The 13200-nt window shown below is 60.6% G+C and overlaps 1 protein-coding gene across 1 annotated transcript in view; it reads right to left on the bottom strand.

The window, feature by feature from the left end:
- The window catches only part of LOC119097769 (putative U5 small nuclear ribonucleoprotein 200 kDa helicase), a 58321-nt gene that overhangs the window by 34958 nt on the left and 10163 nt on the right, over positions 1-13200 (bottom strand). Inside the window, 10 exon segments of the mRNA XM_037220743.1 lie at positions 1340-1473; positions 2035-2122; positions 2421-2549; positions 4070-4229; positions 10680-10827; positions 11147-11353; positions 11720-11848; positions 11850-11877; positions 12296-12402; positions 12895-13017. Of these exon segments, the coding sequence (XP_037076638.1) occupies positions 1340-1473; positions 2035-2122; positions 2421-2549; positions 4070-4229; positions 10680-10827; positions 11147-11353; positions 11720-11848; positions 11850-11877; positions 12296-12402; positions 12895-13017 (1253 nt within the window).

Raw genomic sequence — 13200 nt, 5'->3', positions numbered from 1 at the left:
AGCCAAGGCGGCGCTCCTGCCGGTCACTGATCGCACGCGCATCTTTGTCATGAAGATGCGCATTTTGTAAATGCCCTTTGTCAGAAGGGCATTTACCTTTGATATCATTATGACTAGGCCTGGCAGAAGCCTGGTCACCGGATATGACTAGGCCTGGATCACCAGATAATATCACGCGAGCCGTTTGTAGAGTTGGCACTCGCATAAACTCCTGTTGACTTTTAAGACAACGGAGTGCAAACGTACGCCACCATAGGTAGCATGAGCACACGACCCTTCTGAGAACACTGATAACGATGGCCCAAATGCAATCATGATTTAAGGGTTATTTGCGTTCATAATAATCGTCGCTGTGGACTTGTATGAGGCCTGTGGAATGGGAAGGATTTCTGGATATGCAGCATCACATCACAGTCATTAACTAGATGCCTATTTAGTTATAATTACGGTGGGTTCAAAACTCCTAATGCATCACAGCATACGTCATGGTATTTAGCAGTAACGTAGCCATAAAGCAAAGTAAGCTACAATATCTCTATCTGATTCAGAAGCCTAATTATGCAATAACAAAGCAGGGCGCGTGAACTGTGAATATTTGAACGACGCGGAACTAAGGTTAATGTCAATATGCCTACATTGAGCTACCAAAGGTGCTACAACTTTTATCTAGGGACTATCAGACTTCGCATACGTCTCGTTTGTCTCTATCAGTAAAATGGCCGTATTCCATATCGTAAACCGATGAGCATTAACACTCATAAATTACATCATGTTAGCCTAGGGTAAGGAAATGGTCATACCTTGCTTGAGCTCCCAACTCGTACGTCACCCGTAAAGAATATGCGCCGATGAAATTAAGCCATGCATGACACGCGAGTTCATCAAAAAGCACGCAGTTCTCCTTGACGATGCAGTGATCAACTTAACGTCACATCGCTATCATAAGTAAACGCAAGGCTCTGAAGTGCGTTTTTAACAGGCTGGGGCTTCCAAGCGGGGTCATATTTTGCTTTTCCTGGAATGGTCAGAGAATTCCGGTTCCACAGAACAAGATGCCCAACTCTAATAAATCCCGCGCCACTGAAATAACGCTGCTCTTTAGCCTTGTCTGTATCTGTACCACTATGAACTGAAACACAATCAAAGTACCATCGCCGCTACCGCATACTCGCCAACCACAGAGCCCCATTGCTCGAGCGAAAACTTCGCCGGCTTTCGCAACTTTGAATGCCTCGCGCTCACGGCCCGGTTCGCAGTGGGATCCATCCCTTGCGCTGCGAGAAAAATAGTCCACTGTCGGCGCCCAACTTCGAGGGACGCGCTACCAGCTGTCACTCACTTGATGAAGTACTGCGGCGGCAGCGGCTCGAACACGGGCACGAAGAATTTGACGACGTGCTCATCCTGTGCGAACTTCTGCTTCAGCAAGAAGTACTCGTGGTGCAGCAGGATCTCGGCGTCCACGTCCAGCACCTGAGGCAGGCTCGGCTGGGTCACAGGCGGCTCTAACGACCGTAACTGGGGCCAGGGCCGGCTCTAACGACCGCAGCCAGGGCCAGGGCCGGCTGGGTCACAGGCGGCTCCAACGACCGCAACCGGGGTCAGGGCCGGCTGGGTCACAGGCGGCTCCAACGACCGCAGCCGAGGCCAGGGCCGGCTGGGTCACAGGCGGCTCCAACGACCGACAGGCGGCTCCAATGCCGGAGGCTGCGACACCAGCATGTCGCCAGACGAAGCAGCGGGACGGGCGGGACGAGGGGGGGGGGGGATGAGTGCACGTTGGTGACAGCCCACGGCACATCGAGATGGAAGGGGCACACCCTGCGCCTACAGCACGCGCGTGTAGGTTTTCCAACAAAATCAAAAATGTAACACGTCACGAACTGCACACATGAGATAAGGAGACAAGCAGCCATAGCACCCCACGCGTCTGATGCCAGAAACCAGCCACGTCAGGATGGCAATCACGCTGCTCAGTCGCGCTACGTGACAGTGCCTCCGGCGGCGACCGCACGTCTCTGCGACATGGCTCACCTGGATCCAGAAGGCCTCAGCCTTGCCGTGCACTTTCTCGTCCCACTGGAAGTCTGGCGTGATGGTCAGCTCCACCTTCAGCGTCTGCCTGCGATCGCACCCGAGGGGATCACTGGACGCCGCAGGCCAGGACACCGTGCAGACGGGGCGAGCACGCACGGGGGAGGGACAGCTCGGAATCAGCGGGGGGCCGAGCGACATTGGCAGAAGCGCGCAGCCTCTCAAGGACATAATCACACACGGAGGACGACACACGGCCGCCGTAGCCGTCGCCGTCCGTGCGACAGCGCCCATCTGGACCCGCCGAGCGCACCCCGCGGCGCAGAGAGGCAGCCCCACGTCCCCTGTCCCATGGTGCCCGCCGCCGCCGGGCGCTGACTGCTCACCTGGTGATGGGCTGGATGTGCGTGGCCAGCTCCAGCTTGGGGAACTGGTGCACGTACTTGTGGATCAGCTTGCCCATCTTGGGCGCGCGGATCAGCTCTCCGATCTCGTTGGGGCCCAGGTCGTACAGTCTGCGGCGTAATAGGCGCGTTACACGCCGCGTGAGCGTTAGTCCTGAGGCGCTAGTCCGTCATGGCATGAGCGGACTGGCGTAATGGAAGCGACTATTTCCTGCAACGGCCGAAACCGTCTCATGCGCGCCCGCCTTATATCTTGAAGCAGTTCTGATCCTCTGGGAGGTTACTGGGCCCGCATACTGAACGGCATTGTACATCTCGACGCATTACCCACTTGCTCTGTGCAAAAGTAGATATACCCGACACAGCACAAAGCCCTCCTCACCGCTGAGAAAAGTTCACTCACGTTGTTGGGATCATGAGACAGATCATGACGTAACTCCTCTCACGTTATTAAAATAATTCACCATTCATGACGTTGGAAATCTAGCGGAAGAAAAGCCAGCTGAGGTTGGTTGAAACTGCTTAGCATGGCCTTAGCTAGTAACCGCCAGCTTTGCGACAGTCCTGGCCGGGGGCTGCGGCTGACACGCACCTTCGGTAAACTTGAACCCATGCAGGGACAATATGATGATCATTGCGATGTATTCGGTTTTGACGCAGCTATTCACGGCACTTGTCGGGGACAAACAACGAAGTAAAATCACCAGGACTTTTGGGGCAATTTCCCAGCCTACTGGCAAGCATTTGACAACGCGACACTGTCAGTATCTAATACCACGATAACGCGGTATATACGCCGTATATATATATATATATATATATATATATATATGCGTGTGTGTGTATACGTATGTTATCAAATTTGTATATACATTAATATAATCTTTGTGATTAAATGTCGAGAACTACAAAATCAAAGGCAACACGCAAAAATTACTGACAGAAAACCCTTGATGATGTTATGCCCTACGGGAAAAATTTTGCGCACCACTTTTCGAAAGAAAGTGGTTGGGTCTCCTCCACCACCTGCCCCCCCCCCCCCCCCATCCCACACGCATACATAGTGTGACCCTGCCTTCGCCCATGGGTACAGATAACACGGTTGCTAAAGGCACAGCCGCTCCATAGCCGCCACTCCATTCCGCAAAACTATCTCCCACCCAGAACATACAAGACTGCTCAAGATTATGACAAACAACACACGCCCGCTACCCAGCAGAGAACAGACGACAGATTCATCCCGCCGGCAACATTCGACGGCACAAACAACAGCTCCAACTGATTCCACCAATTCGCAATCAGCGTGGTGGCGGCCGGCCGCTGCACGCCTTGCCCGTCTGCCCCGCTCGCGCCCGGGGCGCGGCCGAGAACGGGCGCCCGCCGCCGCCGCTCCGCCCGCCCGCCAGGCGCTGTTTGGCGATCGGCACGGTGGTTAGGCCGACGGAGCTTCGGAGCGGCCCTGCCGAGCGGGTAAACGGGCTGGAGAGGCCACTGATGGATCGAGCGCGACAACGTCGTGTGCAGGCACCACGAGGCGCGACAGACTGATAACGACACGCCGGGCGTCAGCTGAGTGCCAGACGTAGCACGACCAGCGCGACGGCGTGTGACATCGCCAGCCAGCAACAAACCTCTCGAACGGGAAGCTCTTCTTCTCGATCTTCCTGACCACCTCCTCGGGGATCTTCTTGAACTGCCTCAGCGGCGACATCGACTGCCACATCCGCTTGTCTGCCATCTTGCACAGGCTGAGCGTCTTCTCAGCCAGCTGCGCCCAGCCCCGACTCAGAACTGCACACAAACAGGGGTCTGGCTTAGCGAGACACGGAGGTGGCAGACGCCATACCGCACGAGCAATGCGACAGTTTTTCAAAGTTAAACAACATCAAATTTGGTGCGCATTCCGAAGACACGTCTCGGCTTATTTATATATCCATTGTACTTTATCGGGTCGGTCCACAGTAAGACTGTCTCCGAACAGTCGTCAAATACACATGTACACACTCAGAAGTGCTTAGCGAAGGGACGTAGCTCAAGTGACATCATATGAAGGCTGAGCGAAAACGCTGGGTTTCAATGTCACTGACGGTCACCCATGCACCCAAGCATAGGGGATACAACCAGACACGTTGGCTACATCGTGCACATGACGTGCTAATTCTGCACCTGCGTACACCATCTTTGATCCAAAAATGGCCCAAGCTCCAAAAGCTGCCCATCAGCATTTCTGCGGCAGCTGGCCTTTACAGCAGCCGGGGCCTGGCAAATGGCGTGGAACGGTCCATTGATTCAGTGTGGAGGTCGCCGCCGCGTTTGGCCTTTCTGCATGGAAACACGGCATCGGGCGTGCCACCGGCCACAGGCGGGGCGGTAAGATGTGCACGCGATGTGCCCCCACTGCAGCGTGAGTGTTCAGAATGCGGCTGGCTTCAGCAGCACAGCGGTCAGACCGTCGTCCACACGTGTCATCCCCTCACATCACCGCAGACCAGTCTGCGCTGCATACGTCATTAGCGAAGCTTGCAAGGCTAGAAGCACGCCAAATACGTCCTGGTGGAGGGTAGACCCGGGCCTGGAGCGCGGACGTACGGCGGTGGCAGCGACACGCCCGCGACGGCGGTGCGATAGCGCATCTGAATGGCGCAAGCGGGGAGTACTGCCCCTCACAGGTCAGGTCAAAGGACAAAGTCCTGGGTACAGTGAGTCTCGCCGTCGTGGAAGACTTGCTGGTAAACTCGCTGATGAAACCACTTCAGAGGAGGGTATCTAATTGTATCTGACCACAGCTGCATCAGACGCTTAAATGGAAATCAACACAGCACAGGAAAAGGGATACATTCGCTCAGAACTGGCCGGCATGAGGACAATAAATACATTAGCGAAGCACAGAAGACATTCACAGCCGCCGCTCGGCAGCGCCGAGTCAAAGAGGACTCAATCAGCCGAGCGTAATACAAGCTCATCACATCCAGACGGCGGCAAGGAACGAAGTCAATAGAAACGGAACTAGAGCCGTCCCAGACGCCGTCTGCGGGAGAGGCCTTACGCAAAAACTGCTTGCCATTATGTCTTGCTTAACAGATCAAAGGTTTCCACCTCGTGCGCAGACTGACGCTGACCAAACGTATCAGGGCGAGAGCCAAAGCACAGTTTAATGGCAAAGTGTCTCCCATCCGATCAAAGTCGCATTTCAGAAACTTCGGTCTTGGTCCGGTCATTCGTCTATATCAAAAACGCGTTCCGCTAGGTTTGAGTGACGTCCCATTTGCGCAGCTCAGAATGAGGTTATCACTATGCCACGCGCGTTGGATATTTAAGCTTAAGGAAAACGAAAGCATTTCAATCAGTAATTTTTTCAGCAGGCGCTACATTAACCGCACTTCTATAATCCGAGCGGGGGCAGCGATCACGCGATGTAGTCCCCTCCCCCCCCCCCCCCGCCTCAGCTAATCACAGAACGAAACGAGTCAACAGTGCTGTACTACTGAGCACTTACTGGACCACCGGAGTGCGTTCACACTTCTTGGTGTTAGGGCCCTCATCTACTCAGTGGAACTACCACTACCAGTACAGAACCACGTCTGCTGTCCTTTAAGCCCATATGGGTAGGTAAGTGGCATCTGTGAATGTTATTGCCAGCGAAGCTGTAAGCAAAACGAGTCTAAAGGAACCGGACCAACCGAAACAGCGCACTCTATTTTCCCGCAAGTAGCAGAAAACTGGTTCAAAAAGACATACAATTACTTACCATTACACATCACTTGCCCACGGTCATTTCCTCGTTTCCATTCGATCCGAGTGAGGGACTGTCATGGCGGGAGTAGTGACTGGGCTTATTGGTTGTAGGTAGTGGTTATTTGATATAAAGAATTGGAAGCATTTGGAAAACCTGAATTTTGACACTTTTTTGGACGGGCAGATGGTCCATCCTCGGACTTCCGACGGGAGCTCGGACAAGAACTTCCCCAAAACGGCACCTCTGTTCTCAAGCCTCTGGTGTTTTGCGTACTCCGGCCACAAGGTCACACAGACGCGCCTCCCTACCAGCTTGTGGTCGGTGGGTACTCTCCTGGACGCTGCGGTGGAGGCGCCACTGCCCGGCCGATCAAGGGCGCGGTCCTCCGGCACGAAACGCCATCAGGCGCGGTCTATATCAGTGAAGAGGCTTGCCACGGGCGGGACGCCATCTCCGCTGTTCTGGCTTGTTTGCAATCGATCCGGTGCTGCGCCGCCGTGCCCAAATCAGCATGGACTCCGAAGGGCTGGCCGTTTACGCGTACGACAAAATCGAAGAGGCTGCGACACTCACGGTTCAGCCCGCTGTTGATGAGGTGAAGGAGTGAGCTGACACGTGGTCGATGGAGGTCAGAAAAAAAGAAGACCAAAACCACGCTTTTCATTTCGAGTGTGCACGAAACAAACAGCAAAACCAGCGTGCCCATCCGCTTAGGCGACAACGCGGTGGAGCGTCACCTTCGGCACGCGCTGATCTCCTCAAACGACAAACGGCTTGAGACCAGACTGGCGAGACGGCTCAGGGCCGTCGAAGCCCTGGTCGGTACGACGTGGGGCTGTGGCTCGCCTCTCCCGGGACGCGCGCGCAGCTCACCCTGCCGGTCGCGCTGTACCGCCGCCGCCACGTACGTACAGTTCAGCGCCCATACAACCGGAGGCCAGGCCGACGTAGCTTCCGCCGTGGATGAACCATCACGGGCGCTCTGCTGACGCCACGGGAGGAGTGGCGCTCGCCGACGCAGCCATGAGAACTGCCTCCTCGGCCGAGTAGCGAGGGACGCCGCCGCGTGAAGGAGTCCTGCGCTTCCCACCGCACGGCCGAGATGTGAACCAGACCACGTCTCCGGAGCGGAGGGACTTGACGGTAGTACAGCTGGCCGCCCGGTTAGCGGCCGACGTCGGGCTGGAGCGCCTCCCACGTGAAGAGACTACATCGCCCAACAGGTACCGAGTCCCAACCATGTCGCCCCGGCCGCGCGCCGGGCGGTGCCCCACCGTGTTCGACACGTCGGCCACGGGAACACACCGCGGATCGACGCTACGGAGACCAGAAGGGCAGCGGCTGACGGCGCGATGGCAGTCGTGCCTGCGGCGGACAGCACCTGCTTCACCGACGGCTCCACCGAAAACGGACTCGGGCCGGGCGGAGGTGGTGTCATCCGTGGGGAACAACGCCGATGGACCGCCGACTGGGGCGTCCCCGCTGGCCGCACGACACGCTTACGCCGCTGGGAACAGGGAGCGCGCCCTGCAGCGGCTCGGCACGCTAGCGATACCCCAGAGGAAATCAAACCACTGGGTTCTGCACGCACTTCCTCTCACTCGCTGCAACCTCAGCAGCGGTGCGAGAAAGGACTCAGAGGCAGAGGCGAAGATATGGTCATCCCTGACCGGCCTGAGCCGGGGCCGGGAGAACGTCAATCGTCTGGGTTACAGGCCGCGCGGCAATCGAGGTTAACGAGAGGGCGGATCAGGCGCCCAATGAAGGCCGCGTTAAACCGGGAAGCTGTAGACATCGACTCTCGCCCCGAAGTGCGTATCTGAACAACTGGTCGGACATCTATCACACAACCTGGCCGCCCGAGCTCGTCCCCTGCAGAGCGGCCAGGGGCCCACGGCCTGGAGTGTGAGGATGGCTGGTTCGGACACGAGCCAGTGGTGCCGCGTCAGCTCCATGCCAGTCACCGCTCCCTGCTTATTGTGCACCGCTGTTCCGCCGGCCGATAACCGCCTGTGTCCTAAGAGGGGGTGCTGGAGAGACTGACTACCTTTCTGTGACTGCCTGCTTCACACAGCGGCTGGGTCGGCCCTTCCTGGCCACACTTCAACGCTGGCGGTGATGCAGGCTGACCCGGACGACGCAGTGCGCTTACTGTGGCCGACAGGCCTACGAGGGGACAACTGATCCGCGTGACAGATCCGCTCGGCGATGGAAGGACACCAGAGAGAGGGACGTGTACATCGCTGTGCGGCCGCTCTCGTCCCTCCGGATCACACAGCACAGAGCTGTCACCGTCCGGCGAGCGGCCACAGGCCGAGCTCAGTCCGCCAGCGAGCGGCCCACAGGCCGAGCTCAGTCCGCCGGCGAGCGACGACAGACAGAGCTCAGTCCGCCGGCCAGCGGCCACAGGCCGAGCTCAGTCCGCCGGCGAGCGGCCACAGGCCGAGCTCAGTCCACCAGCGAGCGACGACAGACTGAGCTCAGTTCGCCGGCGAGCGATGACAAGCCGAGCTCAGTCCGCCAGCGAGCGGCGCCAGACAGAGCTCAGTCCGCCGGCCAGCGGCCACAGGCCGAGCTCAGTCCGCCGGCGAACCGACGACAGACTGAGCTCAGTCCGCCAGCGAGCGGCGACAGGCCGAGCTCAGTCCGCCAGCGAGCGGCCACAGGCCGAGCTCAGTCCGCCAGCGAGCGATGATAAGCCGAGCTCAGTCCGCCGGCGAGAGGCCACAGGCCGAGCTCAGTCCGCCGGCGAACGGCCACAGGCCGAGCTCAGTCCGCCAGCGAGCGACGACAGACTGAGCTCAGTCCGCCGGCGAGCGATGACAAGCCGAGCTCAGTCCGCCAGCGAGCGGCGACAGACAGAGCTCAGTCCGCCGGCCAGCGGCCACAGGCCGAGCTCAGTCCGCCGGCGAGCGACGACAGACTGAGCTCAGTCCGCCAGCGAGCGGCGACAGGCCGAGCTCAGTCCGCCGGCGAGCGGCCACAGGCCGAGCTCAGTCCGCCAGCGAGCGGCCACAGGCCGAGCTCAGTCCACCAGCGAGCGGCGACAGACAGAGATCAGTCCGCCGGCGAGCGGTGACAGACAGAGATCAGTTCGCCGGCCAGCGGCCACAGGCCGAGCTCAGTCCGCCGGCAAGCGGCCACAGGCCGAGCTCAGTCCGCCGGCGAGCGGCGACAGACAGAGATCAGTCCGCCGGCCAGCGGCCACAGGCCGAGCTCAGTCCGCCGGCGAGCGGCGACAGACAGAGATCAGTCCGCCGGCGAGCGGTGACAGGCCGAGCTTAGTCCGCCAGCGAGCGGCGACAGACAGAGCTCAGTCCGCCGGGCGAGCGATGGCAGACTGAGCTCAGTCCGCCGGCGAGCGACGACAGACTGAGCTCAGTCCGCCACCGAGCGGCGACAGGCCGAGCTCAGTCCGCCGGCGAGCGGCCACAGGCCGAGCTCAGTCCGCCGGCGAGCGGCCACAGGCCGAGCTCAGTCCGCCAGCGAGGCGGCGACAGACAGAGATCAGTCCGCCGGCGAGAGGCCACAGGCCGAGCTCAGTCCGCCAGCGAGCGGCGACAGACAGAGATCAGTCCGCCGGCCAGCGGCCACAGGCCGAGCTCAGTCCGCCGGCGAGCGACGACAGGCCGAGCTCAGTCCTACGGCGAGCGGTGACAGACAGAGATCAGTCCGCCGGCGAGCGATGGCAGACTGAGCTCAGTCTGCCGGCGAGAGGCCACAGGCCGAGCTCAGTCCGCCGGCGAGCGGCGACAGGCCGAGCTCAGTCCGCCAGCGAGCGGCGACAGACAGAGCTCAGTCCGCCGGCGAGCGATGGCAGACTGAGCTCAGTCCGCCGGCGAGCGACGACAGACTGAGCTCAGTCCGCCAGCGAGCGGCGACAGGCCGAGCTCAGTCCGCCGGCGAGCGGCCACAGGCCGAGCTCAATCCGCCAGCGAGCGGCGACAGACAGAGATCATTCCGCCGGCCAGCGGCCACAGACCGAGCTCAGTCCGCCGGCGAGCGACGACAGACTGAGCTCAGTCCGCCAGCGAGCGGCGACAGGCCGAGCTCAGTCCGCCGGCGAGCGGCCACAGGCCGAGCCCAGTCCGCCAGCGAGCGGCGACAGACAGAGATCAGTCCGCCGGCCAGCGGCCACAGGCCGAGCTCAGTCCGCCGGCGAGCGACGACAGACTGAGCTCAGTCCGCCAGCGAGCGGCGACAGGCCGAGCTCAGTCCGCCGGCGAGCGGCCACAGGCCGAGCTCAGTCCTACGGCGAGCGGTGACAGACAGAGATCAGTCCGCCGGCGACAGGCCACAGGCCGAGCTCAGTCCGCCGGCGAGCGGCCACAGGCCGAGCTGAGTCCGCCGGCGAGAGGCCACAGGCCGAGCTCAGTCCGCCGGCGAGAGGCCACAGGCCGAGCTCAGTCCGCCGGCGAGAGGCCACAGGCCGAGCAGCACAGTCCGCCCGTCGCAGCCGCGCTCCGTGAGTCGGTGGCACGGCGCGCGCCCACCAGCCTGCTCACCGATCTCGTAGATGGCGCGCATGAGCCGGCCGGCCGACTGGGTGACGTAGACCATGTCGGCCATCAGCGCGAAGCCGTCCAGCTTCAGCTGCGATATGTACGCCTGCAGCAGGATGTTGATCTTGGCGCTGGGCTCCTCGATGCTCTCCTGCGGGGGAGGCGCCTGTCATGCAGTGGTAGTGGCGCAGTGGGAGGGCAGGGCCGCGCAAAGGGCTCGCTCTCAGACAATGGCGCCGGTGTCTACGTCGTCACGTGACCGGGGAGCCTGTTGACATTACTGTTTGTTACTATGATTGGGAGGCTGTGAACCGGTCTCTGTTGTACGAGGCGGACATGATCGGTGATCGGTGAGAGATGCCGGGGGTCCGGCTCGTCTATGGCAGGTGACGGGGGACGACCGAGAAGCGGACGGCACCACCGGCACCCGAATCGCCGCCGCTGCCCGACATAGGCAGCGCACTGCTCACCTTGATGGGCACGGGCACGCGCTCCATCAGCTTCTGCAGCTCCAGTTTCTCCTCCTCCCGGACGCCGACGTTGCGGAACTCGCCGGACAGGGAGAACACGCGGAACAGCTCGATCTCGGAGAGGCTGGGCTTCAGCAGCTGGTTGTAGGTCTGCACCGTCTGGTGCGTCAGGTAGTAGTGGCTCGCGATGCGGCCCAGCTCCGTCACCTGCCGGGGCGGGCGTGGCGGCACGCGGACGCGTCAGCGGGACCGCAGAGGTCACACACCACCGGGCCCAGCCTCTGGTCCGGGGTCGACATCGCCGACGCACCAACACCGGTGACACCGCTAACAGGACGCCGCAGTCACATACACCACAGAGCATGTGCGTCCGGGTGCAACACAGGCCGCGCGCATAACTCATGGAAGATACCGTACACGTCAGTTTCATAACGCCGGACAACGCCACGGCCTGAGCAAAGTCGAATACGAAGATCCGTCCGGACTGGAATGCAGCCGCTGCGGCGGGGCCGCCGCCGCAGCGTGCCGCGGCGGCGCCGCCCGGCTGAAGCGGCGGCCGTGACGCGTGCCCACCTGCAGCTGGCCGGTCTTGCGCTCGTACTTGACCAGGCCGGACTTGTCGAGCGCCAGCGCCGCCGTGTGCACCAGGTCGGCGCGGCGGCCCTCCATCAGCTGGTCGGACTCCACGGAGTCGTGCTGCACAGCCGTATAGCGCCGGCGAGCGCAGCATGCTGCAGGCCGGCGGTCAGGTCAGGTCAGCGCAGGTCACGGCCGGTGCCACACTCGCACGCCGGCCAGGCGAACTCAACCCGGCGCGCTCGACATCGCGACACGGTCAGGGGTTGACAGACGCCACGCTGGGTCAGTGTGGATTGTCGAGTCAGTGTGAACTGCCGAGCAGCCGCCCGCCCGACAACGGCCACGAGCTGGAACGTGTCTGACGGCAGCACACCAGGGCTGGGCGCAAGCAGGCACGACTCAGATGGGCGGGAGAGTGCCGCCACTGGGTTCAAGGGTGGAACAGGTATCAATGCTGGCTGGGCGTACACACTATCGAGGGTTCATTGACCTGTTCACAGCACGTGTTCTGCTCTGGTACTCCACGCCGCCGCCGCGGGATCGTGGTCACCGTTCCCACGGCGCACTCACCGCACGTAGAGATACGTGTAGCCCAGCCAGTTGACCGCGTCGCGCACGTTTTTGACCGTGCCCAGTACAATCTCGGCGTTCAGCGTATCTGACAGCCGAGACACCATCTGTCGGCGGAGAAACACACACACACCCTCCAGAAGCCGGAAAGCTGGTCCGTGTGATGAGCGTATCGAAACAATGCTACCACGCAAGCTTCATATGACATGCTTGACATAAACGACGTGAAATGACTTCCGCATGACGTACTAGCAACTACATGGCATGTATGTAGTTGTCTTGCGACAGTCATCTGTTCAAGCGATCTACATATATACACAGCCTGTAGTACTTCAACGTTAGCACACCTCCCCACGACATCGTACCCAGTCAGGACTGGAAATCCTTCAGCGCAACGCAAAGATGGCCGACAGCAACACAACCCCGGCCAACACCTCCCGCCGGTCTGGACGCACGAGCGGGAGCGACGCGCCGACAGCATCGGGCTCCTGGGACCGGCCGCCGGCGCAGCAGCGTTGCCCCGGCGCCGCACGGGCGCGCCGGCGCCGGCCGTCCCGGACCGGGCCGCCAGCGGTGACGACACGCGCCACGCCACGCACCTGAGACTCGACAGGCAGCTGCTGGTTGAGCAGCGAGAGGTAGTACTGCAGCTCCGAGTGGTTGGTGATGAGGATGCCCTCGCCCTTGGTGTCGTACTGGGGCCGACCGGCGCGGCCCAGCATCTGTAGGGTAACGGCACCAGCACGTCACGGCTCTGCCAAAGCCGCCCCTGGAGTCGCTGGACGGCGCCACCAGCGGGCACCGGAGTACGGGTAGCACTCCAAACCGCAATGTACCAAATGCTTTAAGGACCAAGTTGACACATCTGGTCCGTGGCGCAGCAAACGCTCATGGAGTATAACTAT

Source organism: Pollicipes pollicipes, unplaced genomic scaffold (genome assembly GCF_011947565.3).
Source record: "Pollicipes pollicipes isolate AB1234 unplaced genomic scaffold, Ppol_2.1 Scaffold_4339;HRSCAF=5111_pilon_pilon_pilon, whole genome shotgun sequence".
In the NCBI taxonomy this organism is placed as follows: domain Eukaryota; kingdom Metazoa; phylum Arthropoda; class Thecostraca; order Pollicipedomorpha; family Pollicipedidae; genus Pollicipes; species Pollicipes pollicipes.
This window is presented reverse-complemented; position numbering and strand designations above follow the sequence as displayed.